This window comes from Xiphophorus couchianus, chromosome 11 (genome assembly GCF_001444195.1).
Source record: "Xiphophorus couchianus chromosome 11, X_couchianus-1.0, whole genome shotgun sequence".
NCBI lineage: Eukaryota > Metazoa > Chordata > Actinopteri > Cyprinodontiformes > Poeciliidae > Xiphophorus > Xiphophorus couchianus.
In genome coordinates, this window is record NC_040238.1 from 13,958,259 (window position 1) to 13,980,529 (window position 22,271).

A 22,271-nucleotide genomic window follows, 5' to 3' on the forward strand; every position below is an offset into this window, starting at 1 on the left:
TGGATTTTCACAACAGAATGAAACTAAGATACCAGAAATACATTTTTAGATATATTTTTCTTATTATTAGGTTGGAATCTATGTTGTTGGGGGTTTTTAAAAATTATTTTCCACAAATCTCAACCTTTCATATAAGAATTTTTTTTTCAGGTTTTTGTTGTGGATGTTATGCAAATTCTGTGCTTCTGTGAGTCTTGAATTCTCTTCTAAATGAAATTATTAATATTAATTGGATTTCCCTGGTGAAACAAATGTTAATAACAAAAAAAGTAAAGGCTGTAGATCTCTGATCTAGATTGAACAAAATCCATTTAGGGTCCAGATTCACCGGTTGTTGGGCCTGAGCAACCACTCCCCACTCAGATCTTTAGATGCAAGCAAATACAAAACATGAATTTTGACGAAAAGACGTTAAAATATAATGTTTTACTTAATTTGAGTTTATTTACTTTAATGTTGTAATTATTGAAAGTTGTAGTAAAACAACAACAACAAAAATATGACTGGGTTTGAAAATTGTTTTCTAAGTAACTAAAAATAAACATCAACAGACAACTAACTAGTTAACTAACTCGGAATTGGTTTCTTAAGGGGGATCTCTTGACTACCTGGCAACCCTGAGCTGAGGTCTAGTAGCGGCTGCTGGAAGCTCGGACGGTTATTTGTGGGATTATTAACATCTTTTTGAACGGTGGGAAACTTTAACATGTGTGGAGAAAACAGCTTTAATTATTTACTATTCTGTATTTATCAGCATTCGTTTCGCTTTTCGAGGAAAACCCGCCGGTTTAGAATACAAACAGCAAGATACTATTTTTTAAAAAGTCTGCTTCGGTAGTTTAGGAGAACTGTCTTGTATTTATTTTCTTACAAAGGAGTATTCAAATCACATTTTATTTTGCAATAACGAAGCCACAGAATGTAAATTGTCAGTCTGCATGTATTTGAAGTTAGAACAAACTACAGCAAACAATGAGAAAGCATTGCTTGTAACTGTGTCATACATACTTGTATTGTACAATGATTTAGATTTCATGTGGGCGAAATCCAGCCAATCAAACTTCAACATAAGAGTTGCATAAAATCAAAGCCATTGTTTTGTATAGTGCCAAATTACATCAATGTGGAAAGATGTTCAGTTGTATTTAATTTTAGAAGTACCCCATGAATGCAGAGAAAGCTGTAGTTTATCAGTGTGTTAATAAGTAGTTGTATGACTACATACTGCCACAACCTGACCATTCCTGATCTTGATGTGGTCCAAAGTGAAAATGAGTTTGGCTCCTCTGGTTTAGATGGTCAGCCATAACATGGAGTCCAATTACATAATATTTAATGGATATCTCACATTCTAGCAGACACATCTTGACCCCGTCTGTAGGTCGACTGTGTTACCTAGCAGCACGTAATCAGCAACATATCCTTTAATTTGATCACCAGAAATTAAAGGATATGTTTAATAAATTAGTTTTATTTCTATAGCAATAAAACTTTTTAGTCCACCAGCTGTCAGTCATTGTTATGTCCGGTATACAGTAAGGCACACCACATCACAGGTGGAAAAAAATTCTGTGCCACACTTACAAAATTTGTTTTACCCAAGTTAAATGAATTTCAGAATAAAACTTGAAATAAGAGCCATCACGTGACATGAACTCTGGGGGTTTTCTTATTCGTAATTACAGGGAATGAAACCGAGCCTCTCCACTGACAGCTGAGATTGAGTATGAGGATCGGCCTGATTGTTTGGTCTCTCAGACCATAAATGAGGCAGTTTAGACATTTACGAAGAATAGTTACAGAAACATAAAGGAAAATCTGAAGACGCACAGTAAGAACTCTGTCTAGATTTTTGGAGATGGGTGTTATCAATGAATTGTGTATTGTTGACAACACTGTGAGGCCCATTTGCAGCAGATGCAGCAGCAGAGTCCTTTTGGCTTTGCTGGCTGATTCTTTATCTGTGGCAGCAGAACGAGCTGCTACAATGATACCAGTGTAGCAGAAAATGATAGTTACACCTCCGAGCACAAACAGGAAGTAGGTCGAGACTTTGTCGTAAAGGTCAGATGCTGGATCAGTAAGCATATCCCCTTTTCCACAAAAGTCTGCCATCTGCATGTGCTGGTGTTCTTCTAATAAAAACTTGAACATCATAATTATTTGAATCATGACATTTAGTGAAGTGAAAGTCCAAATGACCCAAATAACCAACGTGGTGTTTCTGGTGGTGACGATGGCGTTGTGTCTGAGAGGATAGCACACAGCTGTGTATCTCTCTAAACACATAATCACCAGAGTTATTGAAGAAATTCTATGAGGAAGAGAATAAAATGCTAACGCAGTGGCACAGACGGGATACAACAGAGTTACTCTTCTGAGAGACAGAAGAAACAGCGATTGACTCTTTGCCATCTGCAGTGTGTCTGCAAGCAGGAGGTTAAACAGAAGAACGTAGCGAGCCGTCTCTTGAAACACGTCTTTACTTCTCAGGGTGTATAAAGCGGTTAGATTAATGAAGAGAAACACAGAGCAGGGCAGAGTGGTCACAACAGAAAACAGTACCACCCCCAGAAGTCCCTCTCACTGCAGCTCAACAGTGTTGTTCCTTTGAGTATGATTGGTGAGCATCTTCACCAATATTTAAAGAACATATGAAGTCAAAATCCCAGAAACTACAAAAATAAAACTAAAATACAAAAATAAAACTATTGCTTTAACAGCCACATCAACTCGTAGGTTTTGGATTGTGATTCAAAATCCACCGTTGTGCCTTCTTTCCAACCCATCAACTCCAGAGCTGCAACATTTATGTCACCGTCAGAGACCTGCCTTCCAGAGATTTGTTGGGAAATGGTTATGATGAAAACACGGACAGCAGAACCTTTGAACTGATGGGCCATTTTGGATGTGACAAAATATTTTCAGAAACCAAGCTGAAGGAGTAAAGTTTGCCTTCTTTTTGTAGCTTTTAGGAATTCAATGCCATTTTTTACATGAAAGTATATGGTGACAAAGAACTACTCTACGTCGTATTCTCAAAGGAAAAACGGAATTTCTTTTACAAACTAATACAAATTAATTAAATATACAGAAGCGAAAGGAAAACTTATTTAACTGAGGTCCATCCAGGAGAATAAAAAATCATCCAAGTTCATCTCATGTAGGCCCATTATAGGACTCCACCAACAAGGTTGTCCTGATGTCCACATATTAAACGACAGGTTTTTTAAAGCTGCTCCACTCTTTGATAGACATTATTGCAGCCTAGAAATTTTATCTAGTCGGTTGTTTGTAGGTGTAAAATATACAGAGTTTACCCAGTGTAAGCTTTATTTTGTACTGCTTGTACAGACAACATTAGAGAACTGTTTCATTCAAATCTACATAAATACTGTTATTGATTACAAACAACTCCTCGTGACATATAAGAAAAGTAAATATAGAGAGCGTATTTTCCCAGTCATTATTGTTTAATGAATTAATTTCCTGTTTATAATTTTTGATATTTTGTAAAGCTACTTTACATATTTCAAAGACTTATATTTTAACTCTGTTCTTCACTACGTTTTTATTTCAGGATCTTTTGTATTTCATGTTTTTATATTCAAATAGGGTGCAGAGTTTTCTTCGAAGCAGGTCTGGTGGTTCACATGTGTTTCGCTCAAATCAGTCCTCCAGCCTTAATGGCCGGTCATCCCAGATTGATCCCATATCATTAATGAATGGGTTGTGAGTGGCGTTTGATAAAACAGAGATGACAAGCCGTAAATGTAAAGATATTTTGCATCTTTTTTGTTGTGGTTTGTCAGTTAAGTTGAAGTTCGCTGTCTCTCAGCTCGCTGCACTGACCACTGACCACAAAGAAGAACCACCCACTCATTTGAATATAGGGATAGAAAATAGAGCCCAAGATAAAAATGTTATAAAATGAAACACAATTATTAAACGAACAATAAAAAAAATACATGAAGATAATTAAATTTTAAAATAAATAAAACTGATCAATAAAATAAACTCCCCTTTAATTCTCCTGTGGTCTTAGAGCGCTCAAGAGGAGCGCGGCAGATGTCACAGTTGGACAGCGGGGAGGTTTCCCATCAGACCGTCAGTTCCCAAAACCACACAAACAAAAAAATACAAATCTAATATGTCACAGTAACTTTACATAGACTTGCATTGTGGAACATTATGGAGAAACCAATAGCAGCAGCACTGTGCACAACAGATTTATTTTACCTTCCTAATAATCTCAGTCAAAATACTTAGAGATTCCCATTAAGATTTTCAATCATTCGTCTGTGATAGTTAAATACATCTATTTTGATTTTTTTTGTAGCTCAAATAAAATTAAATCAGTTGCTTTACAGGTACTTTGATTTTACTTTTAGCTTGGACGTTGGAAATGAAAGCTGAGCCTCTCCACTGACAGGTGAGATTCACCATAAGAACAGGTCTAATAGTCTGGTCTCTGAGGCCGTATATAAGGGAGCTCAGGCATTTAGGAAGGACAATACCACAAACATAAAGGACAATCTGCATGTTCGCAGATTGCACCCTGTCTAGATTATTTGAGATAACTATGAGCAATGAGTTGTGTATCGTGGAGGACAGTGTGAGGCCCAGCTGCAGCAGATGCAGCAGCAGAGTCCTTCGCGCCTTGTTGGCTGAAGCTTTGTCTGTGGAGGCCGAGCGAGCTGCTACAATGATACCAATATAGGAGAAAATAACGGTTACACCACCTAGTACAAACAGAAAGTAAGTGAAAGCTCTGTTAAAAATAAGAGAAGCTGGATCAACAAACACATTGTCTTTACCACAGAAATCTTGCATCTGGACTGGGCTTACATTGTGTAAAAACATTTTTAAAGCTAGAATCGACTGCATAATGTCTTTTAGTGAACTGAAACACCAGATGATACAAATAACCACTCCTGTGTTTTTTGTGGTGATTAACACACTGTGTCTGAATGGAAAGCACACAGCTATGTATCTCTCTAGACACATAACCACCAGTGTGATAACAGAAACGCTATGTGTCAGATTGTTGAGAACAGTCAAGCCCACACATACAGAATACAGCATCGTTACTCTAGAGGTAGACAGTAAAAGCATTGATTGACTATGTGCCAGCTGGACGGTGTCTGAAAACAGAAGGTTAAACAGTAGAATATAACGAGAGGTCTCTCGAAACACCTCTTTACTCCTCAACGTATACAGCATTGTCACATTGATGAAAAGAAACACACAGCATGGCAAAGTCGTCACAGTGGAAAAAAACACCACTCCTAGGATTCCCTGACGTTGTACATCTAAGGTGGTATTTAACTGAGTGTGATTAGTGGAGGACATTTTTACCAAATCAAACATTAATTTCAATTAGAACAAAAACATAAATGAAAATATTTGTTGTACACAAAAAAGCATTTCATAGTTATAGTCTAGATTGTAATGAAGTTCATGTCTTTAAAACAAACAGTAGACCTCCTTCACAAACTCTTACCCATGAGAGTCTGACTAATTTGTCTTTCTGTAACATATATTTATTTGATCAGAGACAAATTATCTCAGACTGATGTGTGATATCTAATTGGCTGATGGAGTTGGAACACCTGCCCCTTTTCTCTTTATGTCCTGCATACCAATTTGTAAACTATCGTGTTTTGTAATGGTCTTGGCCTGTTGTTAGATTAAATAATAAAAAAAGTGATCAAGTTGATATAAATACTGTAAAACATACTGCTGTTAGATTAGCATGATTTGTCCTATGTGTTTTTAGAGGAACATATATTTAAGGCCAGACTTATTGAAGAGATTTAACCCCATCTCTGTTCTTTGTTCCTCGTCGTGTTTGTCTAGTCTGTGTGTGTCACCAGTTGTGAGCATTTGCCCTGCGCTCCTTTGTGCTCCCTGGTCTTTTGGACTTTGAATTTCATTAAACTACCTAATTCATCTCAACCTGGGTCTGCTGCCTCTGCCTCACCACCAAATCATGACGGTCAGACTCCTAAAGGGGCAAAGCATTTAACAGAAGAGTAAGTTCTTCCATTACAATAGGCGTCAGCAGCGCTTTTTCTACCTTTACGTAATTAAGGCAACTTTACACTAGACTGGATTTAACCTGTTCAATCCCGGTCGGCCACAGCCAGATTCATTTTCCATTAGCAGATCTCGTGTGGCTCTGCCTGGCTGATCTCAGATTCTTGTACTTCTGGGGTAGTACTAGCTGCACCGAGCCAGTTACGACACCGTATAGATTTGATCGTCAGCTGACCACATTTGTTGACTGGATTGTGATCCCTGAAATGAAAACGCCAAACAACGTTATAGTTCATCTGTGGACCGCAGACATGCCATCTGCTGTCAGAGAACTGCTCAGTACGAGGGAGCAATTATGAGTTAATCAGGAGTAGCGCCAGGAACACATGCAGTAAGCTTTGCAGTGGAATGACCGAGATTTGACAGTACCGCTAGCAGCTCATCACTTCATCTTCATCTCGCTGAAATTATGTGTCTGCAGTCAGTTTTCTGACAGAGCTGCAGTTTTGCCTTGACAATGTGAAAGACCAGAACCACGTAATACTAGCTTTTGAGGTGAATTTTACTTTTCCTTTGGTTTAAAAAAATAATAAAGTTTAGACTTGGCTATTGGTTTACTTTTTTTTTTTTTTTTACCCCTCCAGGGGGTCTTTTGTGGGCTCTAGTGTCCCTTATATGATAGTAGGCTGACAGGAAACAGGGAAGGAGAGGGGGGAAGACATGTGGCAAATGTCGTCGAGTTGAACCCGCGACGGCCGCGTCGAGGACTCAAGGCCTCCAAATACGGGTCGCGCTAATCGCTGCGCCACCACGGCACGCCCCTGGTTTACATTTTTTGACTTCATTATCTAAACCCAAAAGGTTGAACATTTAAAACAATAAAATGCCAGAATGTAATATTTTTATGTATAACAAAATAATCAGCTGGTCTGAGTCCTTATTATCTTTGGGTCAGTAATAAATTTAAAAGACAAAATTTAATATCTGTGTTTATTTGAGTCCATTGGAACCAGAACCTCGAAGTTCTTCACTGCTGAGTGTTGCTGCATCACGCTCACATCTTGCCCACAATAGAAAGGAACAGAGCATATAATGGAAAAGCTGAGGTAAAACCGAACCGCACATTAAACGATTAGTGCGTGACTTGCCAGTTGAAAAGGGCCTTTAGTGTATTTCAGGTACAATATTGTGCGGTTTATCTGCTACAGGAGACTAATACTGTGATAACTTACAAAATCAAACTGCTTACTTTACTTATAAATTTCTTCTCTAGTGTCCCTTAGTTTAGTCAAGTTCCCACTTCCACTAGAATCCTGGTAAATATAAAAATATCTAAAACAGTTATAAGGAGGTTTCTTGACATTTAAAGAGTTATAGTGTGGTACAATGAGTATGCAATTTATGAAAGGTAAATCTAATGAATAAACTCACTTCTACAATTTTTTACAGTGTTTTTCTTTATTTCATTGTTTTCTGCTCAAACAGGCTTTTACTTTCACCTCATATTAATGTTTTTAATACATTGCAGTTTTCCCTGACATTTCTTTTTAGCATTTTGACTTGGTTATTGTATACATTTATTTTACTCTCAGATTGAGATGAATCAATCCAACAGTAGAATGACAACCTGATAGAAAATTATCCTTATGCCAGTTTTAGCTCTGTACAAAACACCATAATTCAAATTCCTGTCTGGACATAACAAATTGTATTTATTTTGTAGCCATTACATTGCAGCAGTAGTCATAAAATAAATAATTTAACCAAGGGTTTCTCTTTAAAATTGTGGTGATTAAAGTGTACAAGTAAAAAAATAAACCTTCAGAAGGAAATCGCATCCGTCAGTTTACATGTATTCTGATTTTATGTTTAGCTTGGACATTGGAAATGAAAGCTGAGCCTCTCCACTGACAGGTGAGATTCACCATAAGAACAGGTCTAATAGTCTGGTCTCTGAGGCCGTATATAAGGGAGCTCAGGCATTTAGGAAGGACAATAGTACAAACATAAAGGACAGTCTGCATGTTCACAGATTGCACCCTGTCTAGATTATTTGAGATAACTATGAGCAATGAGTTGTGTATCGTGGAGGACAGTGTGAGGCCCAGCTGCAGCAGATGCAGCAGCAGAGTCCTTCGCGCCTTGTTGGCTGAAGCTTTGTCTGTGGAGGCCGAGCGAGCTGCTACAATGATACCAATATAGGAGAAAACAACAGCTACACCCCCTAATACACACAGAAAATAGGTGAACGCTCTGTTAAAAATAAGAGAAGCTGGATCAACAAACACATTGTCTTTACCACAGAAATCTTGCATCAGGACTGGGCTTACATTGTGTAAAAACATTTTTAAAGCTAGAATCGACTGCATAATGTCTTTTAGTGAACTGAAACACCAGATGATACAAATAACCACTCCTGTGTTTTTTGTGGTGATTAACACACTGTGTCTGAATGGAAAGCACACAGCTATGTATCTCTCTAGACACATAACCACCAGTGTGATAACAGAAACGCTGAGTGTGAGGCTGTTAAATGAGACTAAAACCACACATACAGAATACAGCATCGTTACTCTAGAGGTAGACAGTAAAAGCATTGATTGACTATGTGCCAGCTGGACGGTGTCTGAAAACAGAAGGTTAAACAGTAGAATATAACGAGAGGTCTCTCGAAACACCTCTTTACTCCTCAACGTATACAGCATTGTCACATTGATGAAAAGAAACACACAGCATGGCAAAGTCGTCACAGTGGAAAAAAACACCACTCCTAGGATTCCCTGACGCTGCAGATTAAAAGTTGAGTTCAACTGAGTTTGATTAGTGGAGGACATTTCAAGCAGATTAAACCCACATAGATCTTAAACAGAATAAAAACTTAGAGAAATTATTGTACCAAAATACGTATACCATGGTTATAATTTATATTGTTGTAGAGTTCACATATTTAAGCTAACTAATATACCTGCTATTCACACTCGTTGACCTTGAGATGGTCTGCATGATGTCCCTGTTCTTCACTCAATATTTATCTGATTAGACTTGAAACACCTGAGACTGGTGTGTGAAATTTAATTGGCTAATGGTGTTAGAACACCTGCCTCTTATGTCTTCATGTCCAGCATACTTATTTGTAAACTGTAGGGTTTTGTAAAGAGATATGCCTGTTGCAGTTAAATAAAAATACTTTTGACACTTCTCAGTAAGTTATTGGAAAAGCTGATTGGTCCTAGTCTTGTTTTTTATACTTTCATATCCAAAGCTCTACAGAAACTTCATTTTGTCCAGCAACAACCATATTTAGAAAATAACTCTATCTTTGATAAATGTCAATGTGACTTTAGACAACAGCATAGCCTCTGTGTATGCCTTACTAAAAGTACTCAGTGACATTTCTGACAGTTGATGGGTCGGGCCCTGGAGTCTTGGTGTTGCTGGACCTCAGCTTTTGATACTGTTGATTACTCTGTCCTTCTGTCTTGCGCACGCCGTTGTTTTGCTTTACATGGCTACTACTTGAAGTTACTGTAGGTAACTTTTATGAAAAGATTTTGTACATAGTTTTTAAAACTTTTCATTTTGCCTTGACAGTAGAAAATGAGACATAATCTCATATTCTACCCTGAGCTCCTCTGGCTCCTCCCAGTGGTCCAACTGCCATTTGCAGAAATGCACCACTCCCAGTAAGAAACAACCAATCACAGCCAGGATGAATGTTTTACCAGTGTCAATCACGCTTATGTATGAGCTGCTCACAATATCCACCTGTCTAAGCAGGCGGTCAGCAGCATATGAGCACCTGAGGGGACTGTAACCTAACCTTTCATTTTCACTCTGAATTGATAATACATACGCTCACTCACTAATATACTAGAACATGTTGCCTGGATCCTGTTTTACTTATAAATGAAGAACACGTCAACAATCCTGAGTATTCTCCTCATGAGACAGTTACAAAACAGCATCTTCAGTCAGAGCTTCTTCATAACTGCTTTAATACAGATGTTCCTGTATTCCTGTGATCCTTCTTGCCCACAGCAATGAGCATTTACAACTCCAAGAAACTTTGTTGATACGAGTTACAACATTTAACAACATTCCCAACATTGGACCCGAAGTATTATTAAAATGAATTGAAATCTTGCTTCCTTCAACAATCATATGACACACCTAATGTCAAAAATGCTTTGTTTAAAAAGGTGTTTTCTAAATTAAATCAAAAACATTTTTAAGACTATATGTAAGCTTTCAATGCAGTGATGAGTTAATTGAGCTAGAGATTTATAAATCTCACACCATAATGCATATTATAAAATGATTTTATAAATTAGTTTTTAAGCCTTAAGCAGTCTGACAATGCCAAAAATGTATGTCTTAATGACAGCAAAATTTTACTCCTTCCAGTGTTACATACGGTATTACTACAGTACAAAATTACAGAGGAACACGTAAAGCAGTGCATGATACATTTGACTATTAGAATATACTTCAAATATTACAAAAACATGTTTGTCTAAATAATCTTTTTTTCTTTAAAAATTGATGTTGAACACACTAAATAACATTCACATTAAGTAACTAGAACTTTGATTTTTTTTCTCGGTTTGCACAGCAGGTTTTAAAGCCGAGCCTCTCCACTGGCAGCTAAGATTCAACATGAGGATGGGTCTGATAGTCTGGTCTCTGAGCCCATAGATGAGGGAACTCAGACATTTGGGAAGAACAATTATACAAATATAAAGAAAGACCTGGATACGCACAGCTTCAACTCTCCCTAGATTCTTTGAGATGGCTATAATCAATGAGTTGTATATTGTTGAGGACATTGTCAGGCCCATTTGCAGCAGATGCAGCAGCAGGGTCCTTCGAGCCTTGCTGGCTGATGCTTTGTCAGTGGAGGCAGAGTGAGCCGCTACAATGATGCCAGTGTAGGAGAAAGTGACAGTTACACCTCCGAGCACAAACAGAAAATAAGTGAAAGCTCTGTCATAGAGAGCAGACGCCTGATCAAGAAACACACTCTCTTTTCCACAAAAATCCATCATCTGTTCGTGCTGCAGGTCTTGGAACGAAAACTTTAACATTAAACTTAATTGTGCAATGACATGCAATGAACTGACGCACCAAATAACACAGATAACCACTCCTGTGCTTCTGATAGTGATGATGGCACTGTGTCTCAAAGGATAGCATACAGCTATGTACCTTTCCAAACACATAATCACCAGTGTAACAATAGAGGCAGAGAGCGTTAAGCTGCTGAATGCTGTTAGGGCAGCACAGACAGGATACAGCAATGTCAATCTAAAAGAAGACAGCAGAAACATTGACTGACTTTGTGCCAGCTGGACAGTGTCTGCAAAGAGAAGGTTAAACAGCAGAATATATCGAGACGTCTCCCGAAACACCTGTTTGCTTCTCAAAGTGTATAACATGGTTATGTTGATGAAGAGAAACACGGCGCACTGCAATGTTGTCATAATGGAAGCTGTCAGTATCCCCAGAAGTCCCTCACGCTGTAGACTTACAGTGGTATTTAACTGAGTTTGATTAGTAAAAAACATGGCAAGCAAACACTAAAAATATGGGACTGTCAAACACACAAATAACACAGTGAGATACTCATAAATACACTTCATTATTAGAACAGATGGCTAAAAAGATGTCCTAAATTTCTTTCCATCAATATGCCTCTACATGCACATAGTGCCAGATCTGATAGTTGAACCTTCCATCCTATACTATTTATCTGATGAGTGCAGACACACCCCTTGTGTCTCACTACTTTTACCTTCGTCATGTAGTACGAAGTTGTGATGTAAATGTCATTGAAAATAGAAAACAATCATTCATCCATTGAAAACAAATAAACACGACTGTTAGATTTTTTTCTTCAAGCAAAATGAGTTTAAGTGTGGTTTAATTTCAGCTTTTAATCTTATACGTAAAGGTAAAGGTAAATCTTTATATAGTCTTTGCACTCTTTAGTTCTGCTTTTGCTTGTTTTGTCACTCCTAAATGATTCAGTCTTGAACAAAAATACAAAACAATTTTTTAACCAATGGTATTAATAAAGTTATATATATATATATATATATACAGTATATCTATAAGTGTAAAGGGCGGAGAGGAGGCCAACTTTCTGCAGAGTCAATCACTATAGACCTCCAAGCTTCATGTGGCCTTCAGATTAGCTCAAAAACTGTGTGCATAGAGCTTCATTGTCAAGGCGGCTTATCGGAGCTGTGGCCGGAAGGTTGTCGGTGCCTGTTGCAGTGCCAACCCTCGAACCCGTTGGTGGACACCTTCGGTGAGGGATGCTGTCAGGCTGAAGAAGAAGTCCTATCAGGCCTTTGTGGCCTGTGGGACTCCGGAAGCAGCTGATGGGTACAGGCGGGCGAAACGGCATGCGGCTCAGGTGGTTACTGAGGCAAAAACTCGGGCATGAGAGGACAATGTTTATTTACACACACACACACACACACACACCCCACCCCCACACACACAGACACACAGGGCCTTTATCAGAAGCTCTGCCTCGGTTTCTAATTTAGCTTCGCTAGGAATGATCAATTAAATTTCGGACAAAAATGTAAGTAAATGGCTTGTGCAACACTTTTTTAACATATTCAGAGGATCCCAAAGCACTTCACACTACATTTACCCATTCACACACTGATGGTGACAAGCTACTGGATAGTAGCCATAGCTGCCCTGGGTCACACTGGGCAAGACTGCCATTCACTGGCATCACAGGGCCTTCTGACCACAACCTGCAGGGAAGGATGGTAAAGTGTCTTTGCTCCCCTTAACATGTCAAGGACACAAAGACGGAGGCAGACAGAGTGGTCAGTAACCCACTGAGGGATGAACTCCCACCACATCACCACCATCATCCCTCTAAAAAGATTTTTTTAATGTACATTGACATAAGTTCACTCACTTTTTTTCACTTCGATCCTTTTATGTTTCAGTGTGAAGTGTGTGACCATGCATTGCATTTACGTTTCAGTAAAATCAGTTGCCTGTTGTGCTTTAATTTATCCCTTTCTTTTTGAGTTACTTTGTAGCAAAAGAAAGTCACAACCAAAAGTTGGATTTCTTTTAGACTTTATTTGTTAGAAGTGTGAATTGTGTTGATTTTGTCCTTGGTATGATGTAACTGTGAGGTCTAATGAGCTCCATGCATTTAGCTCAATCCTCATGATGGCTTATTTAGGTACATTAAATATTCATACCTACTCATTTATTTTTTTCAGTATAGACCTGATTGCATCATAAAAATGTTTAACAGTCACTATGTGTCTGTGTACATAGTTTGAAAAGTTAAATGGTATTTTTAATGAACAATGAACTTGTTAGTTATATGTCTCTATGCTAACAGGTTTGCTTGAAAGTGTCTCAAGCAGGACATTTTTGAAACATGCAGGACAATGTACTAATGTGCTGCAGATTTGTATCTACTTAGTAGTGGTCGTTTTAGTGACATTTATTTCACACTACTTTAAACATCAAAGATATGAATTTTGTACATACAACATATTACAGATTTTGCTGTTATGGTTATAGGTTCAGAATCAATCAATCAATCAATCAAATTTATTTGTATAGCACATTTCAGCAGCAAGGCATTTCAAAGTGCTTTACATCATATCAAACACAGAAACACAAAGTCATCCAGTTGGGGGTTCTTGCTCTTGCATCCATAAAAGGTTTACCGGTTCCACTCCTACTGTGTTATATGGAACGAAATACCTATTGGTATTTTTATTCCCACTCACAATCACACAGTTTAAAACGATGTAAACAGCCTTTCAACGGGGTTCCAGCACGAGGCCCCGTACACCTCTTTCATGGAATTTCGAGCAGGGACTCCGTCGTCCCTCACGGATTTTTGTGCAATTGCAACACTGACAGAAGACAGTGATGTGCGTGACAGTACTTATTCTGATGATGATTGTGACAGCTTTAAATTTGCTATAGTTATAGACGGACTGTACCTCTGATTTCAGTTTTTGTTTCTGTAAAATTTTACAGTAACTTCATAGTTTGAATTAATATGTAAAAATGTTACTTTTGGGATGCTGCAGTGGCACAGGGCCAAAGCACAATCCATGTGCGGAGGGCCCATTGCTCAATGGCCATCACCAGTTTGAATCCTGGTCTGATTCTTACCACCTGTCTCACCCCTCCCTCATTACCCATTTTTCTGTCTGACCACTCTCAAATAAAGGCCACTAGAGCCAATACAACCTAAAAAAAGTTTTTTTTAAAAAGTTACTTGTTTTGAAACAATGGGTTTGAGATTTGCTACTTTGGTGTAATTAGAGACAATATTGAATTTAAGAGAGAAAAAAAGTCTAATTAGACATCTCACAACCCACTGCAGTAGCTCCTCAGAGATCGTGACTCTCCCAGGGAAAAACTCTGGTTTGTTGCTCTGTTTTTTCCACTGGATTCTCTGGCAGCAAAGAGAGAATCTTGCATAAAAGCCCATGTGGCTCATTAAGACACATTAAATATTTAAGCTATTGATTCCCTTGTGTCCTTTCTAAGTATCACCAAAGATATCAGCTTTTTTTGCTTAATTAATCCTAATGGAAATGATGTAATGTGTATCTCTAAACACAATTATGGAAGTTTATGAAGTTCAAATTACCTCATAGAAAATCTTACAATGAAATGTTTGTTTAAAAGTTTACAAAGTTTTGTTACGACCTCAAAAAAATAACTCCACAGTGTTTCAGACTCAGGGCCAACAAAGCAAGCGGTATAAAATCAGCAGTTACTGTGAACCATTATTAAACCAGAAGTATTCAGGTTTGTGTTCATCTGTAATGAGCTGACTATAAATCAGTTTCCATACGTTCTAAGTCCATCATTCTGCAATGAAAAAATATTAACTGGGAAACATTATTTATATATTAAAAGTATTATTTACCCAGTTATTTTTAAGGGTTTTATAATGCAGTTTTAATTTATTGCCAAGAAAAGTTAAAAATAAAAAAATCATGGAAAAAAACAAAACAATTTAAGTTTCAAGTTAATCTTTGGATCATTTAGCAAGATAGTAATAGAGAAAACTTCATTACCAAGCACCACAGTAAGATATTTTGTGGTTGGTCATGAAGTTTTATTAGCCCTCTGGAAGGATTTCAGCCGACTGCTTGGCTACATGAAGCTCAAATTTCCAAAGGTTTTTCTGTAGGTCTGAGGTTTGCAGGTTGCATCAACCTGTCCATGATCTTGTTTTTGGCCACTTATTTATGTTTTGGATCACTCTTATGCAGGAGGACCCATAAATGACTCATCGTCAATGTTGTGGACAACAGAGGGTTTTGCAATAAATTATCAATGTACACTTTGTAGTTTAGTTGTCTAATCCTCTACTCCGAAATGAAAAACATCCAAATGCATGTTTACATCACTGTGGTTGAGTTCAGATCAGACCGGGATTCATATCATAGTCAAAATTTGGTAGTTCAGCTTGGTACCACAGAGCTCAATTTTTGTCCCATCTGGCTGCAGCGCTATCATCCGAGCCATCTGAGTCATTTAGTCGTAGACCGGGCTGTAGAACTGTTTTCTGTAGTAGATGTCTGCAAGATTTTAGCTTATTACAGTGTAGTGTGTCACTAATGGTGATACTGCCCTATGCATTTCTTTTAAGTGAGCATACTTAAGTAGGGAATAACATTTTTTCCACACACTAGGACAATTGCCTATACTCCTAGAATTGGACCTCCTCTGGAGGTTCTCACCAGACTGTGCAATGGATGTAAAAAAATAACATACCCAAAGCAAGCAGACTCAACAGGCCTCATTCAGCATGGGAAAAGTTGCAGTTTATGACAGAGTTAAGGAAATAAGAACAAGTGTGGTTTGTTTAGAATAGAAATACTCTTCTCTCTAAAAATAACATGGCAGCAAACCTATGTTTGATAAGTTGTTTTTGAATAAACCAAAACATTTTTGGAACAAGGCCCTTTAGAGATGATAGCAGATATGTTTGGCTCTGGAGGATAGCATTCCATGTTTGGAATAAACCAAGAGGGTCAGAGCGTTAGCAGCATGTGCACAACCATGATTGACAGCATTAAGACACTCCTTGTATCTCTGTTTCAGATCGAGTGTGGTATTTCTGCAGTTATCACTTTGAGCTCTTCTGCCTTCTTCTGGTGCTCAAGTTTTTTCATAGATTGTCGCACTAGTACCTCTGAATGTCTAATGGACATTTCTTACTATTTTACACACAAACAAAACAATTTTACCTTATTTTGTTTTTCTTTTGTTTCCAAGGGTTACCTGTGATTTTTTTTTTCATGTATTAGAAAAATTTGGGATCAAATGGGTTACGAGAGATGCGGTCAAATGATGCTGCAAACCTATTAACTTGCAGCTTGTCTTAAGCCTTAAAACTGAGTAGGGATGATTACTTCATACTGATTCTACCTTCAATCAGGCTGCGTTGCAGCTTGTTTTATTTTAGATCTATCCAAAGACAGATTATTTAAACATTAAAATATTCCTTCCTGTAATATTTTCAAAAGCGGAAAAAAAGTCAGAGGCTCTACTAAACTTTTTGTTATTGTGGAAATATTGTTTGATTAAATGTTCCTGCAGCGTGACAGAAAAACCCCATGTGAGGCCAGGCCTCCTGAGAAGTCATTAAGCCGTATTAAAAATTCAGGCCATTAATGACTGTAAATATTGACACAATAAATTATTCCCATGGGTGTTTAATATTTCTAATGATGTGTGGACGAAATGCACTTCTATGTGGAAAAACTATAGGAAACTGACAAAAATAAGTTACTCAATACAGTACTGACTAAATACTTTTTAAACAACTGCATTTTGTCAAATAGTTTATTTTACTTTTTAAGTAAAAATGTATGTGGCTCAGCATAAGTTCTTTTAAGTAATCATGTGATATTCGGTTCTGCATGTCTAAGTAATTTTTGGCTTTGTTTGAGAGTGTGGAATAAATCAGCTGCCTTTATGTTTGATCATGAAACCATGTTACTTGTGTGGATTGTTTTCAAAAGAAATGTTCACATGTTGAGATAATATTTTCACTCCTATAAAACAAAGTGACAGATGAAATAAATCACTTTATTTCATTAGCTACCTCAACCCTCAGGAAACATGTTTTTAAGAAACTTTCTACCCCACCGCCATCATGTTTCCAACTTCCTCTAACAGATTCCAGTGGAACTGAAATTTAAAATGAAATATTAACCAAAAGATCTCAACCTATGTCTAGTCTGAGGAAAAATAACACCCCACAACACTATTGGTCATCTTACTCCCTTGTGCTGAAATAATCATCTGCGAGTCTCTGACACTGGCCTTTCAGCTGTGAGACGTCTTGGTTGTTTCTTGCATGTTCAGCCTGTTTCAGTTCACCCCACAACATGTCAATGAAATCACAAACTGGACTAGTTCTTGACTAAGCCCACAACATTCCACTTCCTGATTCTCAGCCAATGCTTGTTGGATTTCCTGGTATGTTATGGATTACTGCCATGTTCCAGGGTGCAGTTCTGGTTCAGCCCAAATCTTTTACCGACGGTCCCACATTTTCCACAGTCACACTCTGATAAATGTTAGTAGTGGACACAACAATGGTGAGGGGCTAGATCATGTTGTAGCAAAACGTGTCACTTCGTCCATGTTTCACATTTTGTATAAGTTTCTCTTGAAAACTGTCTTTGGTTTATCCCAAACATTTCTTCTATTCTAGTGCTTAATTTATTCGACTTAAACTCCTCTCCTTTATGATTTTTTAGAGATCAAAGGCCTTACATGGAGTCTTTTTCTGATAGTACCAACATACGCTTTCATTTCAACAGTAGCAAGAACCAACTTCAGATGTGACTATGACAATTTCAAACTTTGGGGACATTTTAGAATAGATTAGAAAATAAATGTCCTTTACTAGCCCCCACAGTGGGGAATTTCAGGTGCATCAGCAGCGAAGTGACAGGTGGTTGATGCATGTAGGTTCACAAAGGGACAAAAATATAGCATGTGCAAAATAATTAAAAATAGCATACTGTACGGTTCAAAGGAGTGTGTAACTAAGAACACATTTTTTAAAATGTCAAATTTGTGCATATTATCCATAAAAAAACCAACTGTTTACAATAAATGAGAAAAAAAAGTGTGCGAACAACAGAGATGTGGAAATCCCAGCACACATCTTAATTTCAAATTAGTTTGTTGGGAGAAGTGATGGTTTTAGAGTTTAGCAGCTGTTAACTCGCCCGTCTGTTCAATACTCGATTCAAGGATAACAAGATCAATTATTTACACCTGTTAGGGGAGTTGTAGCATATTGTCTACTTAATATGGCTCAGTGGAACGTCCTTGATCTTATATATTAACAGATGTGTTAGATGCTGATCGTTTTTTGAATGAAAATATTTCTCTTTAGCAAATTAAAAAAACGTATGGCACCATGTGTATTTAAAAAAAAAAGAAATAAACAAATGAAAAGATGTTTCAAAGCAACGCGAGATCTGTTGCATCTCCTTATAAGTTTTGCTTCCCAATGTCATTTTCCAATTATGGAAAGGAGGCATGTGCAGAGTTTCCATAATGCCCAAAAGGTCTAAGGTGAAAAAAGGTTTCCACAAACCCCAATCTTTCCATCTTCATACTATACTTGAGCACCAGTGCCTTAATGAAAACACTGATGCTTTCTTAAAATTGTCTTAATGTTAAAGCTTGGTAGACAAAGAGTACTCCATATCTAACTGAATGCATTTTGTGCCAAATTTGAATGTTTTCAAATTGGGTCTTAATCTGATCACATAAATGTAATCAGATTACATAAATGCAATCAGATTAAGACTGCATTTGATTACGTTATGCTGGCTGTGAATTTGCTCTTTACAAAAATGATGTATTCTGCATATACGGTGGTGGTTCAAATTATTCACTTGAATTAAATGAATAGCAAAATGAAGAAATAAAACATGAGCTCTGATGCATAACTGGGATTATGTCATTCATTAGTAAACAACACTAACATGTGATGTGTCATGTGAACACTTATAGAGAGCAGAACTTGTCATTTCCACTGGAGTAAAGAAAAGTCAGATAACAGACTGTGACATTAAGCTGAGTTCTGCACAGGTGAATGATCTTTGTATGATTTTATGGATTTTTCTACCTGCCATTCTTGTTTAATGTTTACATTTAACTTCAATGTCTACCTGAATGTATGTTTTAACCAACAGGTGAAATACAACTGGTTTTAGGAACTCTTCAGCATGTTAAATGTGTCACAGCCTGAGTCTAACATGACAACAGCAAGTCAGAACCAGGATCTGTTGAGGATAGTACTAATTTCCACCCTGTCTACAGTTCCATCATTTGTTTTTCTCTACATTAATGGGACCATTCTGTTCACGCTGAGGAGTAAACCTGTGTTTCGTGACACCTGTCGTTACATTCTACTCTACAACCTTCTTCTGGCAGACACTGTCCAGCTGGCGCAGAGTCAAGTGCAGTTCTTACTGTCGGTGTGCAGAGTCAAACTGGCTTATTCTCTGTGTACTGTTCTTAGCATGCTTGCCAATCTTACGACTGGGATTTCTCCCCTCACACTGGTGGTAATGCCATTAGAGAGATATGTGGCTGTGTGCTACCCACTGAGGCACTCTTCCATCATCACCGTCAGAAACACAACTGTAGTAATCATTGCAATTTGGGCCGTCAGTTCACTGAACAATCTCACTCGTGTTCTGTTGTTTCTAAAGTTTTCTTTAGAAAAAATAGAGAGTTGGCAAATAGAAGACGTTTGTTCTCGTATAGCTTTGGTGCTTGGTGCTGTAACTGCAGAATATGACAGGGCCTATATATGTGTTGTGTTTGTATCAGCTGGTGTTGCTACAACTTTCTCCTATGTTAGTGTCATTATAGCAGCCAGGTCAGCCTCCACAGATAAAGCTTTAGCTCATAAGGCCCGTAACACCCTGCTACTGCACCTGGTTCAACTTGGCCTGAGTCTTTCCTCAACTATTAATAACCCACTCATTATAGCGCTTTCAAAAATTCTAACAACAGTGGCATTTTTATGGGTTCAGAATGTTTTTTATGTTTGTTTTATTATCTTCCCCAGATGTTTGAGTTCTCTGATCTACGGGCTAAGAGATCAGACCATCAGACCTGTTCTTTTGTATTATCTGTGTGGTCGACTGAAAGTTAAAATCAGTGGCTAGTAGTTTTGAAACATTTATGTCTTTCTGGATTCTGGACGCACAAGGTCCAGAATCCACTTGGACAATGGGTTTATTTCCGTCAAAGGAAAACGGGGCAGTTCACCACCAGATATGTCTTCTACAACCCAAAATAATACATTGGCAGGTTAAAAAGAAACTTTCAGAGTTATGTCTGGAACAAAGATGTTTTCTATTTATATTTTCCTTTATAAATATTTTTATCTTAAGTTTTCAAAAAAATAAGAATAAGGTTCAAAATTGAAAATAAAATTGACAGGCAATATAGAAGTACCTGTCATGTTCACGAACACCATGATCTCCATTGTGACAACATCTTTGCTTTAAGTGAAAGTTGTGTGATGTTACTTTAAAATCTAACTCAAACACAAGAATATTTCTTTTTCTTATATATCAGTTACTTAATGCAACACCTGAACTTTAAATTGTTTTTTTTTTTTCAAATTATTTTGAATGAAACAGCTGTATAAATAAAATATGTATCTTGCTAACTATCAGTAACAGTTTTGCCTTAATATACTAGCTTAAGATATTTACACAGAAAACCTTAACAGAATGTGATCTAATAATTTTACTTTAGAAAGAAAATACAAAGTGAAAGGCCTAATTAACATTCCCCTGAGATCGGTGTGCAGTTTGTTCTTTTTCCAAACAAATAATTGTCAATTCCTTGTTTTAAAACTAAAGCAAACAAATGTCAATAGCAAAAACAGAGAAGACAAGTCAAATCAAAGACAAGTTTTATATTTTTATACTATTGGGGACCAAGCAGAACCAGAAATCATGATGAGAACTTTAGGCGCATTATGTTTCCACTTAGCACTTAAACACCCCAAATCTCACCATGATATGTCTAAGGGAGTCAACATTGAGAATGAGTTGGGTAAAGCTTTATGAGTCTCCATGTCACAACTAAGGTTGTGAACAAACTCTTTTTTTGGTGACTTCTGTCATTTCCAATGTCGCTACATATTAAAACAATTGCATATTTTTACTTTGGATTAGGACAGCTGAGCCAAAAATCAAATTCTATGGTTTTTAGTTTTTTCATTTAGGTTTTGAAAACAAAAAAACCCCAAAATAACATAGTTATTTCTTTCTTTTTGTGATTCTGTTTGGAAATGGAGAAACTAAAGAACAAACCATACAAAGATTCTCAAACTAAAGTAATTTGGTCTTTAGACGGATGAGTGACCATCCTAGAGAAATTTGTTCAATGTGTAAATAGAATTCAAAATTGCTTTACAATGCAGCTGTCACTTTTGAATAGTGAAAGCTGCATTTGATGATTTGAATAGTATTTTTGCTGTGCTACCTTTACCTGAGCTGCTGCTATGTCTTTAATGTTCATCTCATCACAGTTTCTACTCTGTTTTCATGAAAATGTTATCAACGTTGTCTCTTGAAAGATAAATAAAAACCTGTTCACTTCATTATCTGGCAAATTATGTTTATTGTGATCTATGATGTGGCCTAAGAATATCAAATTATCAATCACAACACATTTTTGTATTTTTGAGAACTTTTTTATATCTCTTGAAAATTGTTTTTATTTGGTAAAAGAAAGATGATCAAATGAGGTTTTAATTGAAATTATTAAAAAAGGTAAAACTGACAAAAGCATAAGGAAATCAAATCATCAATGTTTATAATTTTTATACTTGATGTTTTTTTTTATACCTCTTGATGATTACCAACACATGTTCTTGTTTGGTTAAAAAAAAAAATCAATGCATAAAAATAAAGTTATCGTCTTAGTAAATTATTTATCCATATTTAAGTATTTAAAATTATTTCCACAAGAGTATTTGAACCTTTATGTAATTGATTCCCTATTTGTTAAGCATTGCTCGGCCTTTTGTCAAGTTTTATTTCATTAAATTTGACCGTTATTGGTGATACAATTACGTCATTCTTATTGTAGAGTAATTGTTTCATCCTTACCATCAGAAAGTCTTTTTTTTCTTTTGAACAACTCTTTTG

At 37.0% G+C, this 22,271-nt stretch overlaps 2 protein-coding genes and 3 pseudogenes across 2 annotated transcripts; 1 reads left to right on the plus strand and 4 right to left on the minus strand.

Annotated features, from left to right (window-relative positions):
• Positions 1-175: 175 nt before the first annotated feature.
• LOC114153403 (odorant receptor 131-2-like) lies at positions 176-3,898 on the minus strand (annotated as a pseudogene).
• A 169-nt stretch (positions 3,899-4,067) lies between these two features.
• LOC114153435 (odorant receptor 131-2-like) lies at positions 4,068-6,544 on the minus strand. Its single transcript, XM_028031983.1, has one exon. It carries the CDS (start codon positions 5,368-5,370, stop codon positions 4,351-4,353), a length of 1,020 nt encoding a protein of 339 aa, XP_027887784.1. The 5' UTR covers positions 5,371-6,544; the 3' UTR covers positions 4,068-4,350.
• A 1,336-nt stretch (positions 6,545-7,880) lies between these two features.
• LOC114153240 (odorant receptor 131-2-like) lies at positions 7,881-9,645 on the minus strand (annotated as a pseudogene).
• A 964-nt stretch (positions 9,646-10,609) lies between these two features.
• Positions 10,610-11,603, minus strand: LOC114153620 (odorant receptor 131-2-like; annotated as a pseudogene).
• Positions 11,604-19,319: 7,716 nt separating this feature from the next.
• LOC114153619 (odorant receptor 131-2-like) lies at positions 19,320-20,290 on the plus strand. The gene has a single exon (XM_028032288.1). The coding sequence runs from the start codon at positions 19,320-19,322 to the stop codon at positions 20,268-20,270; it is 951 nt and encodes a 316-aa protein (XP_027888089.1). The 3' UTR covers positions 20,271-20,290.
• The last annotated feature ends 1,981 nt before the right edge of the window (positions 20,291-22,271 follow it).